The sequence below is a fragment of the Sabethes cyaneus genome, chromosome 1, assembly GCF_943734655.1.
Source record: "Sabethes cyaneus chromosome 1, idSabCyanKW18_F2, whole genome shotgun sequence".
NCBI classification, from domain to species: domain Eukaryota; kingdom Metazoa; phylum Arthropoda; class Insecta; order Diptera; family Culicidae; genus Sabethes; species Sabethes cyaneus.
The window spans coordinates 10,141,816-10,160,199 of NC_071353.1; the positions used below are offsets into that span (position 1 = coordinate 10,141,816).

The 18,384-nt window shown below is 38.0% G+C and overlaps 1 protein-coding gene across 2 annotated transcripts in view; it reads right to left on the reverse strand.

The window, feature by feature from the left end:
* LOC128732980 (tubby-related protein 4) overlaps positions 1-18,384 on the reverse strand; it is a 97,511-nt gene that overhangs the window by 67,019 nt on the left and 12,108 nt on the right. For both annotated transcript variants that reach the window (XM_053826488.1, XM_053826487.1), the window contains exon 3: positions 16,299-16,800. In XM_053826488.1, coding sequence (XP_053682463.1) covers positions 16,299-16,394 — 96 coding nt within the window. In that variant the 5' untranslated portion in view covers positions 16,395-16,800. The remainder of the gene's footprint in view (positions 1-16,298; positions 16,801-18,384) is intronic.

An 18,384-nucleotide genomic window follows, 5' to 3' on the forward strand; every position in this document is an offset into this window, starting at 1 on the left:
CTGGAAGGACAACGATCGTGCGACGCAGCCGAGTATCTTCGTAGTGCAACTAATTACCCTTGGTGCTTGCTGTTCACCAAGCATAGCATAGCACGTGAAGAACAGTAACGCAAAGAGGTTCGAGCGGGATTACCCGGAAGCTGTCGACGCAATAGTCATGTGGACGTGGACGATATGCTCGTAAGCGTGGAATCCGTGGAAGAAGCGATTTAGTTGGGAACTTTTGTTCGTTGAAATAAAATACCCTGCATAATCTAAAACTGTCGCAAGCTACTCATGGTTTCCTATGATAAAAATAAAATTATAACTTTTTTGTGTTGGAAAACACCGAAATTGTTTCTTCGACAAAGTTATAGAAAATATAAAGGCAAACAAATTTGCTGAAGAAATTATATTTTTATCTCTTTTGAGTGCAGAGATACAGAGAGTTTTCTTTGAAAGTTCTTTAAAAATTAATTTTTCATCCATAACTTTTGTTGGTTTCATTTTACAAGAATATATTGTACTCAAAACACACGTTTCTGCCGTGAAGCTCTTGGACCTTTCTTTACAAAGTTATCGCTTATTTAAATTTTATTTTCCCTTAACTTCACGAACCAATTGGATAAATTGGGGCAGGTGGATATATTAAATCAGTGCTTCACCGTAAAGGTTAGGTCAGGTGCTATAAATTTGCATGGATGCTACTTGTTCCCATCCATCCATATGAGATTACGGCAAGCATATATTTCATGTGTTTTGAGTACGCCATAAACTTAACATAACCGCCATAAGTTTGGTTTAATAGTATGCGTAAGCGATTGCTTTGTAAGGAAAGGTCGTAGAGATTGGTGGTCTTCTGCAAAAACGTGTGTTTTGAGCGCTTCGATAATTGCCTAGACTAAAGTGTTCATGTTAATTAAAGTTAGGCTTGGAAAACTTATTTTTGAAGAACTTTCTAAGAAAATATTCTATAACTGTGCACCCGATAGATAGAAATGTCATTTTTCAGTTGTTTACCTTTACATTTTCTACAACTTTGCCGAAGAAACCATGTCTCTGTCTACTAACACAAAAAAGCGGACGTTTATTAAGCTTACGGCGAACGCAAAACACATAAAACATATGCTTACCATACTCTCATATGGTTGGGCGGAGACAAGCGGCACCTATGCAAGTTTGTAGTACTTAACCTAAGCTTCAAGGTGAAGCACTAGATATTTTCACTTTCCTCATTTGATCCAGTAGGCATGTGAAGCTAAGAAAATATAACACTTGAATTTTCGATAACTTAGCAAGTAAAAGACCTAGATATTTGCGATCCTCTGCAAAAACGTGTGTTTTGAGTACTTCGATGATTACCTAGAACAATGTGTTTTTGTAAAATGCAATCAACAAAAGTTAAGTAAGAAAACTAATTTTTAAAGAACTTTTTAAGAAAATGTTCTATATTTCTGCATCGGATGTAGATAGAAATATTATTTCTTCAGCAAATTTGCTTGCTTTTACATTTTCTACAACTTTTCTGAAGTAAGAAATTATGTCTCTAACTACTAACACGAGCAAGTTATTTTTCTTTAATTTTATCATAGTAAACCATGACTAACTTTTGACATTCTCAGATTACGGGGGGTTTTTATACGACAAAAGTGCCGAAGATCTGAATTGCTAAAATGAAAGCAAAAGACATTCCTCCTGCAAGAAAATAAGGTCAATGAAAAGAAGTAAGACATTTTCATACCCCTGATCGACAAATACTGTTGCATGCGGGAAGAAGTATTCACTATGCGACTAAAAATCACGAATTAAAGAAATTAAAAATTCAATCTTAAGTAATTAAAGCAAACACGCTGTCGGTTGATCAACATCTCTGATTACCGAACGAGACTGACATTCGACTATCTTATCGGTCGAAATGAAACAAGTTCGCCGAAATTGACATTAAATTCGATGCTTGACGTTATGCCGTGATTCAGTCGGTGATCGACTGTCAAAGACAACTGAACTGAACTGAAGCAGGTTCTCGATGACGCGACTGATCGGTGTACTCCTGCTGGCAGCCAGCTGCACGTTGGTTTGGTCATCCTGTTCGGTGGGACTCGGTCAACGAAATAAATGTAGGTTTTCATGAAGTGTTCCGAATCTACCCGATTAATTAATGTAAGCTAAACGACATTGGTTCTAGTGGAAATTGTACTGCAAGTTCTGCATGTTCGTAGTGGACCAGTAGCGGTGCCAGTCAATATGACTTTATTCTTCGATTATGAAGCCAGCCCAGTGTCCAATGAAGAGATTACGTTTGCCGATTTTCAAGTGTCTCTGGAGGTAATTTTGCCAAACAGCTACTCGTTAGGTTGTTGATAGTTTAAATTATATCTAGTACTTTTTTTGAGCAGAGTTGTTCCTACAAAATGAATCCTAATTTGAACACCAGTAGAGCCTTTCAAGTGAACGTATCAAGCATAAAGCCTGTGACGGAAATATACGGAAGTGTCACAATTTACGGTATTCGATGGGCTAAGTCGGAAATACCCACGTGAAAATGATTTAATAATTTCTTTTACCAATAGACAAGTATTGATTTAAACGGATAGTAATTTTCGTCATTGTTTAATAATATCACGCCTAGGTCATTGCTGTTATCCCTTGTTTATTTAGTAGCGTCATTTGTCGAATTTATAATACACGTGAATACAGTGCGATGAGTTATTAGTTATCGACCAAAAATCACATATGTTTAGTATTCGGTAAGATAGTCATTCATGCATTTACCAAACGCCGATTAATAATCGATTTCGATTCCACAACGTTGCCGGATAAGATAAGAGTAATTGTCACTCAGTCTGGCATGTTCAATTTTAGCGAAAAAGCAGTCCGAAAGCATCGCTCAAAATGAAGACATTACTGTTATTTGTTCTGGTTGGAATATTAGGCAGCTCTTCATTTGAAATGAAATTTGGAGGCCGCTTGCAAGGTTTAGGTTGTGAAATAACGCACTGCATAGAAAGCCAAAAAACGCTCCTTTTCAGGTGATAAAAAGCTATACTCCTGGCGTCTGGCGGCTGGTCCCTATCCGGAAGCTCAGGATATCAAGCTCATCTTCGACTACCGTACGGAGGATGTTCTGTTCAAGCGGGAATATCTAACCATGATCGAATTGTTTCGAACGGGTGACGACGTACTGCCGCACTACTTTGAGCAGATAATTATCAACTCTACGCATCTGCTAGCGATCCCGGTTCGCCGTTCGGTAACCGAGTACTGGCTGGAAGGAAATCTGTACGGCATCGATGAACCTCCTTATCCCGATGATTGGAATTAGGAACACACACAAAAAACGAATGTTAAATGTTTAAGTAACACATGATTTACAGTTATATTTGTTACTTGAAGAAAATATTTTTCAAATGAAATTAAAACCCTGAAAATCAGGTTAGTCATCTCTGAGAACTCTACGATAGTTTCTCTCAGTACTCTATACACTTGCATACTCATGCTTATACTTACAATCTTACATACATATATTAGAAATATCACGCATACGACATCAGCTTCGTATCATAAACATCCACATATATTACTCAATACTAGCTACTAGTAAATGTATAAACATATTAAGAATGAATATATGAACCTAAAATTTAAATCAACTTGGTTTTGGTAAAAGCTGAAAAGCCCATATTGGTGATTCTATAATTCATAAAACATATCATTGAATCGAATGGCCGGACTCAGACGTCCATAAACATCAAATTGAAATGCGATTGGTTTTCTTTGTCGATATAACGAAAAATCACCGACTAGCGCTTAAAACTTTTACCTTTTTTCAAGGGGTAAAATAATACCCGAAGTCCCTTTTCCTAGCGGCAACCTCGAACGAAAAAAAGCCAATCCAATCAAACGGGCATAAATAACGCCCACAAAAGAGAATAAACAACAGAACTGAACCTTTCGAACCCCCCCAAAATAAAATAAAATCGGCCAACAGCCGATGTTCGCTCTCCGGTGGTGGTAAGCCCAAAATGAATTATTTTCAGCATAGTTACCATCCCGAGCACGTTCCGGAGAGACCGACCGACTAAGTTTAGTTGACCGAACTGCCGTCTCGCTTCGCTTGATAGCGGAACAGGAACAACTTTCGCCCGGCCGCCACCCGACAAATCGATTCCATATATCTACACCATCGTCATCATTAGGAATCAGAACTCGGTTTTGGTACGGGTCCGGTTCGGTTCATGCGAAAGCTGTTTTTCTGACCTCTTCGGAAGGAGAGATTGTTTTCCGGTACCGAGTACTTTGGCGGCGCTGTCTACCCGGAAGGTAAATTGATAGAAAATAAATTGTCGGCACGTGATAGTTGTTCACCGGAAAAGTGGACCTCCTCGGAAACGGTACAAGTTGAGCAACGCTGGCAAACTAATGGGTGGTTTAAAATATTTTATGTTTATTATTAAATTTTAAACTGCTCATTAAGGAAGATTATTGCAATGAAGAAAGAAAAATACGGCCTCTGTCCACATGTTCGTGTCATAGAGATTAGACCTATTTGGATCCTAAAGTTCAATCGAATCTGTAGGATTGGGATTATTTTCTGTTACCAGAGGGAACCAGGGAGAAGAAAATAATGAAACAAAGGTGTTGATAGTATCTCAGAGGAGATAAGACGTGAAGGGGGAAAGATCGGGAAATTAGGTAAGGGAGTGTAATTGAAGCAACGCTTATTAAGTTTGTATAACGTTCCTCTTTACCCAAGCTGGGGGATCCACGGATCGAACCAAACTATAATGGGAGCCAATTATAATTATTTTAGGCAATGTTTTATTAAATACCGATTCAACACCAATGCACACTTTTATATTATTCACCGTAGTTCTAATTTTAAGATTAATTCGGAGGGTTTCAATTCAGAAATAAACATAGCGCCCAAATGGTACCACACACAAACAATATTACACTAATTGAACAAAAATAATAATTGCATTTCCACAAAACCGATGTTATTCTAATTGCCATAGCTAAAGTATTTCATGCCAGCCCTTGTTCCAGGATGTTTTGCTCGGCTGTACCATAGTTGCTATCGATGATTTAGATGACTGCCGATGGCTGTTTTCCAAACAACAACAAATCGGATTTCAATCTAATCTATATCTACTCAATTTGCATTCGTAGAGCGCCACTGAATTAAGGCATATTTCAACTGAGCTTCCGCAATGAAGTGCCGTTTAATTACAGCGATGTTTATTACCGTGCAAACACCACATTCGACGCGGTGGGCTCATGTTCAGTCCTAAACATTAATTACAAAATAATGGTTTAACCAATAAATTTAAGGGTTTGAACAGGTTACTACAGGTATACCTCGATATAAGACAGCCTCGTTATAAAACAACCTCGATATAAGACAATTCGATATAAGACAATTTTGTCTTATATCGAAACAAATCCCTTTGACATAGCTGATAACGATACCAAAGCTGATTTTCCATTCTGAAATCGGTGCCATGAAGATGTTCATTATTTCAAAATAACCTTAAAAATAGTTAAAAACTAATAGTTCAAACAATAATAAATAGTTCAAAAACCGTTAACACATAACACAGAGTAAAACTGACGACCGCTAATGCAAATTTTTTTTGAAAAAAAAACATGTTTCGATATAAGACAATTTCGATATAAGACAACTTTTAGAAATTATAAATTGTCTTATATCGAGGTATGCCTGTATACCTACTATAACTAGCATACAATATAAAAAAAGTAAATACACATTGAATTATTTATATTGTGTTAAGTTTTTGTGAGACGCTTGGGGCATGAAGTTTGCAGTGTGCCTTAGTTGACGCACTTGAAAAATTAGTTTAATATTAACAAAAAAAACGACGATGTATTTTGTAATTTAATGCTCCTTCCTGTTATTATAAGACCTTAGTTTCCATCGGGGTTGGTTACCCAATCTAAGGTTGCTCGTATTTCGGCTAGCACCATGAAGAGGTAGCAGTTACTGGATAAGAGGAGTGAATATAAACGATAACAGCGTATCGGCTCCCGATCTCGAAAAGATCCTGCGAGAAACAGGTCAGCTGAAGAATAATAGAGCCGCCGGAAAGGACCGACTCATGGCAGAATGCTACAAAAATGACCAAGAACCGCTAGTAAGGGCACTTCACTGAATAATTGTAAGCATTTGGGAGGAGGTGATGAAAGATTTAGTTTGTGCATCTACAAAAAGGACATCCGCTAGATTGCTGTAATTACCCGCGGTATTACGCTGGTCAACGCCGCCTGCTACTACTACTACTCGCCCAGATTTTGTAACGAAGTCTATCCCCAACATCAAGAGACTTTATAGGGCAGTACCAGGTGGACTTAATGGGGCCCCTGTTACTACGGATCAAACTTTTACTCTTCAGGAAATCCTCCAGAAATGTCGGGAGTACAACGTGCCCACGCATCATATTTTCGTGGATTTCAGGGCAGCATACGATACGGTCGAGTGCGAACAGCTATGACAAATAATACACGGTTTTCCGGACAAACTGACGTGGCTAATCATTTCTTTTATCTTTTTGCCAGTATTTTTTGTTTTGTTTATGCTTCTCCAGTGTTGCTTAAAATCACAGAGAACAGATTAACAGGCTCGAAGGAAGTAATCGATTTTTTGTGTGTAAAATCTGTCGATGGTGCCCTCCAGAAATAGTTTGCCAAATGCATCAAAAAATATCCAGGTACCTTTATCAATATTTCTTTTTGGTGGAGTTACATAGCGGCGCTAGCAGGGACATCAAGATTTAGTTTACCACTTACTGCTCGAGTGGTGCTCTATTGAAGGATTACTCGTAGATTACATAAAAACTTTTTACACACTTTATGTCGATTACCTGGTGGTCTGTTGTTTGTGTTAAAATGGCGTCGAAATAAAAAGCATTTCGGAAGCGCGTTATACACTTTTACGAACTGCAAAGAAATCCCGGTAAAAAGTATACAGCACAACATTTAAAAAGCAAAAATGTTGCGGCTTCGACTGTTTACCATATCCTAAGTAGTGGAAGACCAGCTTAAATCATGGACGTAGGGTACGGGAGGGTATTTCCAGCCCATTAGCGGTAGCCTGAACAATATTCAGGAATTACGTTGAAACTTTATTTATTCGAGACTAGATACCAGTCGATAGAATAATATTTACTGAATATCGGCGTGTATTTTGGTTTTAATAAAACGCTACTGAATTTGAGTTATAATCGTGAGAAGTGATGAAGTCGCTGCGGCTAAATTGAGCCCATTTTATATAGTGGTGTTTGTGTTTTTTTAATCCGACCGGCCGAAAAAGCCAGCACAGGGATTAAATGCTTTTCAAAAACAGATCAAAAGAGAGACCGATGTATAACGTGTCGGTATAGCCTATATACCGGCTCTTTGAAGATAACTAGTTTTGCAGTGACAAGTCTGTCAACAGCTTGCTGCTGGCGCTAGTGTATCATTGAATCGTTAATATACACTAGCACCAAAAGCAAGGGGTTGTCACTCAAATATTAGCTATGCCAACACGATAGAATAGTATCAGGAGTAACATTGTGTAAGGCAACATTGGTAGTTGTGTAAATAGAGCACAATATTCTTAAAATAAAAAGAAAATGCTGCAGATTGCTAGTGAATGAAAATTGATTTATATTTTCATATCAGAAGGGAATTTTTGTGTTCTTCCGTGATAAAAAGAAGTAGAATTGTTCTGTGATACCATATTCACAGCTGTTTAGTTTCGAGAATCAGTAAACGTGATCATTATTATGTGTTTTCCAAACCATCATCAAGAGCGGATACGCGTAAGCGATTGCTGCTGGTTTTTTTTCAGCCTGTTTACATGCCAGTGGAAAAACAATGGTTTTGATTTTTTTTTTTTTGAAACGATAGTTCTACAATTGATGAAGGGACGGTAGGGAACCATCGTTTCAAAAAAAAAAAAAAAATATTAATATATGTATGACCACATTTCAAGGTCAAGACTAAAAACTTGAGATTAGTCTAATGGTTTTGATGTTTATTGAATAAAATTTAGCAAATTACTTACATTTTTATGAAAATAGTTATAACACATTAAAGCTTATGAGTGCTACATTCGTTTCAGTATTGTTATATAGCGGCAAAGTTTTTATTTGGGAAAGCGCAACAAAAAAAGGTAATGTATGCCGAATTTATTAGCGTGCTGGGAATACCCTCCCGTACAATATAAGGACTACGTTCTCTTTTTCTTACCAGTACTTTTTCCAGTACGGGGATCTCTGACAATTAATAGATGCATATTTCTGCGGTTCATCCCTATTTATCACAGCTGTCACAAATATCTCCGAAAAATGTCGGATTGATTGGGTCGGCCGGGGGCTTAGGGTTAGTAAGGGGATGTAAGTGGGATACCAGATCCGGTTTGGATGCCGGTGGAGCACTCTACAATGATTGCGGGTAATAACCCAGCTAGCATTTTCGTATGTATAAAAAAGGTAAAAATCAGCATTACGTACAGATATACATGCTAAATAAATCGTATTTCATGCGCAAAATTGGCATATCCGTACTATTTTGGAGGCGATATACGTGATTACGAATAATTTTGAGCGTTACGACTATATAAGTATTTATATACGATAATATCCGATTAAGCGCGAGTCGCTCCGTACTACTCTACGATTTTGTGCTGAACATCGTATGTATGTCAGTCATGATCACTATATACGACAGAAAATCAACTTGATCCCACTTTATCCAGCTTTAGTTACGATTTCGAGTTTGTTAGGAGACATTTACGATAGTTTTCGTACTTTGATATACGAGTTGGTGCTAGCTGGGAATAGAGTTGCTTAGGTAGCAGATGGAAAAATTAGGTCAATTCTTATACTATATTACATTTAATTCACAATAATAATGTTTATAGCGGCCGTATTTTGGGGTTTGACGAGGGATTTTCGTTATTAATACTGCACTAGCTCTTTGATCTCAAGGGCTGGGAAGCGGGTGCGACTCTATATTTTAAAGCTTCTGTCAACTACCGCGAACGTCCAGGTTGTGCTGCGCTCAATTCACTTTGTATTTTGGGACAGAGCACAAATGTTGGGGAGATGAAAGATTGAATTTGCTCTGATAAGTTGATAACCACTGGTGCTCCGAAATTTGTCTTTCCTATTATAGTTAATTTGTGGTTGTTGGTGTTGGAAAGTTGATAGTGGGCGCGCGGTTGAGGACCGGTGTTAGGCGGGGCTGACGAATCCTCCACTTCTTCACTATACTACATTTTACAACTCAAGTAGTACAACAAGTCAAAAGCACATTTACAAATTCGATCTATCATTTTTCCTCTCATCATCATCATCGTCATCATCGATCATCATCAATCATCATCATTATATTTAAAATATGACATTCCGGTCAGTTCGTGGAGTCCGCGCAAGGTCGGAACGCCTCTGCCTGCGGGCATAGGCGTGACGGCTATGCCTGGGGCTCTACCTGTGTGTTTGGAGGGTGACATTGCCTGTCTCGTCAGATAGAACTGATGTTTGAGGACTCCCTGACACTTTGTGGACATCATAAAAGGACCCAGCGCAGAGTTTCGCTATTAAGCGACCAGTTGGATAACTCGATAAAACCCGAAACCAACGATTCGAGCTAATAACTTGCGTTCATATTCGTGTTGTTCTCTACATTCTTTTACTCTCGACAATCGTGATTGAAATCAAATATGAATCAAATGGCAAATGAAATTACAATAAACGTATACAATGCTCCGAAGTTTTTATTAATTTCTTTCAACCAGGATTTGGTTGATTTTAAAAAGCAGGCAGTTTTAAAAACTAAACTTTGAGATGTAAAATATTAGTTAAGAGTTAGAAAACTGACTGACAGTTGTGTCGAACAATCATTCAGCACTACAATTCACGAATGAATTACTTTGAAGGGTGGAAAACTAACAAAGACAAATATTGTCAGCAGTTCAGTAGCCATGCCCATGGGCTGACAGATAAAAAATACTACCAGGGATAAAACTGTATGCGCTGAATGCATTTTAAATTCGCCATGCAGGGCTGTCAATTTTTTCGAGCACTGCATGTGTGTTTCGGGAACATTCTCGAGTACTTTCAAATCGCATAGAAGGTTGCAGCAAGGGGATGGACTCTCCTGTATGTTATTCCACATCGTTATTGAAGGGGTGATCCGGCGAGCGGGCATCGAAGCGAGAGGAACGATCATTAGCAAAAGTAGCCAACTCCTAGCGTTCGTAGACGACCTCGACATTATTACTAGAAACCGTGGGACGGCGGAGGTAATCTACGCCAGACTAAAAACGGAGGCTAGGAGTATTGGGCTACAAATCATTGCAACGAAATCGAAATATATGGTAGGAAGCGGCTCCAGAGAACGTTTACCTCCCACGGACAGTGACTATTGACGGCGATGAACTGGAAGGGGTTGATGAGCTCGTATATTCGGGATCTTTGGGGACCGCCGACAATAATACCAGTAAGGAGATTCAACGACGCATGCAAGCTGGAAGTCGAGTCTATTTTTCCCTCTGTAAGACGCTACGATCAAAGAGCATACGCCGCCGCACAAAGCTGACGATGTACAAACCGCTAATCAGATCAGTAGTCCTCTACGGATTTGAAACATTAACTTTTCTTACGTAATACATACGTGCACTTGCCATATTTGAACGAAAGGTGTTTCGGATTATTTTTGGCAGAGTATAAACGGAAAGCTGAGAGTGGTGTAGGCGTATGAACCACAAATGCAGGCACTACTTCGAGATATTCCCAGCGCACACCTGGCGAAAGTGCGGAGCTTGACGACTGTGCAGTGACATCCGTTCTCTTAAAGAACCCCACTGTCACCAGGAATAGAAGGACCCCACGTGCTAGATGGCTCGACCATGTTGAAGCCGACGCTCAACGAATTGGTGACGAGTAATCCAGGACCGAGTACAGTGGTGAATCACTGGTGAGGAATTTTTGATACGGCAAAAGCCACCCCGGCTCTATGCTGGTAGAAGTAAGAAGTGTGATTTGTTCGTGTTGTGAACACAATCAGGCTCAGTCATAATTTGTGTTTATCATTGATAGTTCTGGAAATGACTTCTGGAAGAGCTATACGTTGCACCGAAAGGCGATGAGAGATTCCAGGAGGTTGTCAAAGAAACAACATTAGCCACTTACTATAGGAATTTGCTGCTCGAGTCACAGATGCTGAGACCTGATACTGCAGAAAACTCTAAGTAACCCATATCGATTACTGGTTTTTTTTCCTCTATTGTATTAAAACTGCGTATGTCTGCACTTTAAAAGTGTTTTGTGCAGCTTCCTTCGTCTAACTGTGGCCTTAGTAACACCCCATGGGACAGTAAACTGTTGAACTAATTAATACCTTTCTTGGTGACGTTACCATCACGACATTTTGAGTGAGTCTCGGAATAGAAGACATACGTTTTATTTGGGCTTTAATACTTCCTCTGTAAATAGTAAGGAACACTGTGAACATAATTTTACGCAAAACATTGTCGTTCAGAAATATGAGCAAAAGCTTTTAGAGTTACTTAATACTTGTGTTTAAATAGCTTTACAGGTACCGTCATCCGGGGATACTTGCAACACTTTTGAACTTTGACTTAGTATTACTTTCAAAGTATACCGTTTAGGTCCAAGTGTAAGTAGCTAAAACTTGTATAGTGGTGAGTACTTTTGATTTATGATTATAAGAAAAAATATAAACTAAATGAATCTGTAGAATGAACCGAAAATAGGGGTGTTGCAAGTTACCCAGTAAACGGGGTTACTTGCAACACTTTTCTGATTTTGCGTTTCTTATGATTTTATATCTGATTTCAAACCGCGAATGACTATTTTGAGATATTTTGAATATATTTATAGTAAAACAAGAGATACTGGAGGCGTTTTTTGTTTCCCAATTTCGTTTATCGCTTTTTTGAAGATATTCGGTGAGAACGCAGCATGTCGGCGAACTCCAAATTGCCGTTTCAAGGCACATGGAATTTTTCACAATTTTAATTTTTCTGGAGACGGTGGTAGACAAAATAACATCGTACAGATGCAAATTTACTTTGTACATACTGTCTATGACGATAATTTTCATTTTTACAAGTGCTGCAAGCCGCGCCATATTGGAAGTAACACGAATGCATCGTTTCTTCTCCAAGTTCAAAATATAAACAAAGCTCAAAGTTGCTATTTGTTAGCTTATATGATGCACTTATTGTGTACAGGAACCAAACAATAAAAAATAATTCCATGTCAATGAACTGACGCAACTTTGCACATCCATTTTTCCTACTCTGAAAGTGGTATTACTTTCCAATCGTATAAAAACAAGCAAAACAATGATGTAATGAATTAAACTTAACTAAACAATAGGTAAACGTCCCTTCTTTAAAATGGAATTGGGTACAAATGGTTATGTTAACAAACAAATGCGTAAGAGCTGTCAAAAGCGCGATGCGCCATAGTGTTGCAAGTAACCCCGGTGAGGCGAGTATCCCCGGATGACGGTAATACATATTATAAAGAAGAAGTACATTTGCGCGTAAAAAAAAATTAATTCCATTTCCATAGAAACTGTTATGTGAATAGCGAAATTCACGGAATACACCGTATACGCTATATAGCAAGCGCTACGTGAATACTCCTAATATATTTGAGAGTCTTTAGCGTCTGAGCTAGCTAGGCCTAGGAAGAAAATGACGCATTTGACAGGTGCCTTTTCTATTTATTTTTGTTTACGATTATAAATGTTGAAAACCGTAATAATCGACGTGCGACATTCGGTTTTATTCCTGTTCTGTGTGTCGCAACTACGAAAGTTACGTATTTTGATAGTATCAAAAAGTTTGTAGAACATGTCGAGCCTATTAGATGAGGTTTTGTGTACAAAAAGTTTAAAAAACTGATTTTAAGGGGGTCATAACAGAAAGTCAATTATATCTCGCAAACCACATGATGCAGATACTTAGTATCTTCGGTAAAGGTTAATGAAATTCAAAGTTCTACAACTTTGCCGAACACATGACCATGCTATCTAGTTCCTATAAAAAATTATTTTTTTCAAATTTGTTATCCTTTAATCTCTAATTATATTAAAATGTCATTAGGTGCAGAATACTTTTTTTATGAAACTTCTCCTAAGACACCTAAACTCAAAAACGTCAGGAAAGTGAGAAAAGACTTTTTAACGCCTTTTTCCGGAATGGTCCCACTGTGCAGCAGCGACCGATAGTAAATCTTTGGGCAAACCGCAACAAACAGGGAATCAATTTTCACGTTCAAAACGGAGAAACAGCTGATTACCAAGGCCACGAAAGAGCTGAAGAATATGCCGAAATCCATCTTTTTGCCGGCCATGGCTAAGATTCCGGTCGGGCGTCAAAGTATTTTTGCAGAAGACTCAATAAAGAGAATTTGTTCCATTGAATTATTTTTTGTAGTTTTTTTTCCATCACCATTTGTAACTAGTTCAGTTTTTTTAATGTATACTCAGAAGTCCAGAAAAAATTCAATTGCAAATGGTTTTTCACTAAATTTTCCACGTCGGCAGAAGAACTATACACACTTCGCAAAAATCTTGCAATTTTACGTCTTCTGACATAAATGGAACATCGCAATTCATATAAAATTTCTGATATCGCTGGGGGCAACACTTCCGCTCCTAACAAGATTCTGTACCGTCTCACCAAGCGAAAGCTACGCAGGCATGGTGTGAGGACAATTTTCCGGATTTTATATCCTCGAAAGAGTGACCTGCGTTTTCGCCTGATTTGAATACTGTTGACTTCAATGAATGGGGTTATATGCTAGGCAAACTAGGGAGCACCAAAGGATTGATTGTGGATATTTTCAGGCAATGTTTCAAAAAGATGGTTGGAATGAAATACCTCAGGATATTGTGCATGCCAGCTATTACGTTTTTCAACTACGATTGCGAATAGTAATTAAAGCAAAGGGAAAAGGATTTGAATTGGACTAATTTCAGACTACTGTTATGGATATACTTTATTACCACCCTGTAGAATAAATTTCCAAGCAACGATATCCAATTTGGAAAGGATGGAAATGTCTGCGAAGAATGATTAATTGGATGAACTGGAAATGTCGGCATTAACCAAAAACATATTGGGTTCTGCAATGGCAGGTGGGGCTCGCACCTACGCTCTTTCGGTTGGTACCCGAATGTTTTACTCACTAAACTACTGCCGCCCGTTATATTAAGTAGTCTAATACCCAGTTTTGTTTTATTTTCTGAATTCTATCATTCCCGTGTAGCAACCAGGGATGGTTCGATCACTTTGACTCATTTTTGGTTCATTTGACAGTACCGTCTCAGTCAAGCAAAATTGGACAAAGTTATGTAAGGGACATTTGTAGAACTACACGGTAAAAAAAGATCACGTTGAAGAAAAGTGATTTACCTTTGAATTCGCACTACTTGCCAAAGAGTTCAATCCGAAATGCAGATCTCTTGAATTGAATTAATACAAAACATGATGAAATCAACAGAAAAGCACTTCAATTGGAATGTTTTTATACATTTTTGTTCATCTGCTGTGGTTTGAAACTGAAGTCAATAATGTCAATGATAGTGGTACTATTTATTATAATTTTTTTATTTACAATGCTTGCAAATTACAATTTTAACAATTTAAATGCCTTACATAAATACCATGTAATGTATAATGAAGAAGCGTCAGTTGCACTACACCCTCCGCAAAAACGTTTCCGAACGGTGAATACCGGTTGCATGTGACAATCTTCATTGTGTTTGGCCTGCCCGGTACTTGGAATCAGCTCCGTGACCTTAAAACCAAATGGTTATTAATAAATTTAAATCATAGTTATAATTCCTTTTATACTCACTCTGAAGAGCACATAAATGATTCTATTGGATAATATTCTTCTCACTTAAAATGCAGAATTTCACTGCTGCCGCGAGTTTGTGACTGTTTCTTACTGACATGCACATTTTTGACATTTGAGAAATGCAAACAATTTCGAATTCAATGGATAAAGACAGTGGTGATAATTACAAATTGAGAATCACCTGAAAATCAAAGGTAAATCACTTCAATTTGTAGTGCCAAGTGTCAGACTGAATCAAGTGCAAACGCACTTGAAATAGACGTGACGATTTTTTACCGTGTAGGTATTATCTACAATTTTGCTGAATAAACTTTTGCTGTATCTTTTGTAGTTACGGGTCTACAATGCTAGTAACTCATTAGTGACTAAATGAACGTTCACTTAGTCACTAATGAGATACTAGCATTGTAGAGCTATAACTACAAAAGATACAGCAAAACTTTATTCAGCAAAATTGTAGACAATAACTAGTTCTACAAATGTTCCATACATGATATTGTCATATTTTGCTCGGCTGAGACGGTACTGTCAAATGAATTAAAATTGAGTCAAAGTGATCGAACCATCCCTTGTAGCAACAAAGAGTATTCACGCAAAAGAAAAATATATCGTCGCGTAGGAGCGTGTGATGCCGAGATGATATAATAGTCATCTACTGTAACTAAACCCACCCTTAAGAAGTTTGCGTAACAAATCGGGAGTGCACCGTAAATACGAAAGGTGGGGCCATACCTAATTCAACAATTTTGTAAATAATTATATGTTCTATAAGTGTCCCAGGCATATTGTTTTTCTAATTTAGCTTGGCTGAGGTGATACGACCGAATGAGTTAAAAAGTAAAATCGAATCACAAAGTGCAGAGCAGCCCTGTTTAGCAGATTAAAACCTCGCAGACGATGAGGTGTTCGAATGGGAATAAAAAGTGATAACATAAAAAGTCAGACAAAATTGATAGATTTCCTTTTCTCGTAGTGCATTTTCGATAAATAATGTAGTCTACCACTGCAAATATAAATGTTGCGTGTTCGCAAACCACAAGGATATGACCTAGCATTCCACGTTCTGTCCGGAATGCCATGCCAGCAATGGCAATGAAAGAAGGAAATGCACACATTACATCATCATCGTTTTTGCATCGTAACATACCATTCTGCAAATAACTCGTTTTCTCTTCTACCCACATTTCTCGCCATGGAAGATACCGATTACAACGATTTAGCACAACTGGTTATATCAGTCATATGTTCCATGTATCTAGGCATACCATCTTGTGGCCCTTTGCCATTAAACTGTCGATATTCGCCAACGAACGATTTATTAGCAAGATTCGTTCGCATTATTGAAATAACATTACCTAGTCATCTACAGCAAAACGTACAACTCTACTGTTTACAGCATATACGCTCGTTACTTACCTCCGGGATATCGTCAGGAACCTTTCCCATCCAGGAGAGCGACAGGATCGAGCAGTCGCACTTGGTGTTGGTGCTTTTCTCAAAATGTAGATGCATCGTTGCGGCAGATGCTGCGCTGCTGCTTACCGGCTCACGGGGGTATTAAAACAAATGTAAACACAACCAACAATAACAACAGCAATAACCGCTTCCTATCAACACAACTAGCACCTCACACTAGTGGCTGCTGCTGCTGATGTTACCAGCCACACCTTCGTCACATACGGCACGAGTTTTCCTGCCTGTACCACCCCGTTCCAGCCGGTCGATGTCGTTCATGACTTTTTCACTTCCCAAACACAAAGCAGCTCACCGGAATTTATGTATCATTTCCGACTCACTCAATATATTGACTCGTTTCCAATCTGCTCAGGAGGAATGGCAAAAAGCAGCGCTTGCTGAAATGTGACACAATGAGTGATTTTTTCCTTCTGGTTGCTTCGATCCGTTCGATGATAGACACCTGTTGGGGAGAGAGTAGAGTGAAGAAGAGAAAGATGTCGATAAATTTTCATTTACAGATCCAATCGGAAGATTCACAGTACATTCACAAAGCTGCTTTGCAAATTGCGAATTCACCTAACACTGTCATTTGATTTTTCTGCTAATGAAATAAAATTCTGTGGCTATGGGTATCGCTCATATCGCTATGGGTAACACTTATATCGCTCAAAGTACAATTCAATTTTAACTAACAGTTTTTAATATCAAAATGTTGGTTTTTAAGACCATCCCACCTCAGAAGGACATGCCCCAAACGCCAAACATAAAATTCAGATCTGAAAGCGTCTGATAAAGGATAAGAATACAAAGTTTGAATGACACCGGTGGACAGTTTTTTATTTTATGAATTGATTTCATATTGAAACAAAATTTAAACAAAAGTAATTTAATAGTCTATAAAAAATAGTAAAATTGGGACGATATATAACTAATAAATAACTGTAGAAAATTGAAATGGAATAGCCAAGGAAGATTAACAAAGAACCGAGCAAAAATAAGTGGTAAGTTAATAAATAAAAAAATGTTTCCGTAAATTAAATTTTCATAATTGACCTAGATGAAATTTTTCGTTTTATTTCTATTATTTCGTTTTATTTCTATTTTATCCTCAGGCTGATATGCATTTCATCTTCGACTTGTAGACTTTATAAGTGTTTGTTTCAAAGCTTTTGTTGTTTTTGAATTTTATCTCTAAGCTCACCATTCAGTTTCAACCTTTAAATTATTAAATCTATTAACCGTCTACCAATGCAATCCTTAAAAAGGAAAAAGATTACTGACTGGACAATAGCTTACATTTGCTGTTATTATTGCAAACTAAGCTATCACTTCATTAAACATTGTCGGACGAGTTCAGTTATCTATTAACTTCTCAATCGTGCTGCATAGTTTAATACATGTACTTATATATTTCTATAGCACATAACAGAAAACCATTTGCGTCTACCCTACTATACGTAGGTATCCGAGCTTATGGATGGCAGATGAACGGTCCTGGTTTGCTCAATATTCCGTCTAACTGTCAACTAAGGAAGAGAGTCGAGTGAATGGATACGATAAGTTTGCACACAGCAAATGTTGGTCAACGACCGACGACATGAACGACAACGATGATGACGAGTGTGATGGCGATGATGATGATGATGATGCTGATTATAACGATGACGATGATGACAGTCCCGGTGTGAAGATGCTGCCGTTCGTTGAACTTATACACTGAAGTGGAAACCGACTGAAGCCAATCAGGTATGTGAAGCTGGTTGAGGAAAAAATCGATGTATCCTTTTCCCCAATGGCTACATTAACTTTCATCTGGCTGAGTTAATACGGCTTCCACTGTGAAATGGTTTGCTGAACATCGGAAAGCTTCAAGCCTGTGCTTATGCTTGTCAAAACTCGTCCGTCATCAATTTCGTATTCGCAATGTTTGTTTTTGTTCAACATCAGTTTTCACTTACCGCAAAAGAGTTCTCCAAGTTAAAGCCATGGCTAAATTTCAGAGATGACAATAAGAACCAGAAAGCAAAAAATTCAAAAATACGAT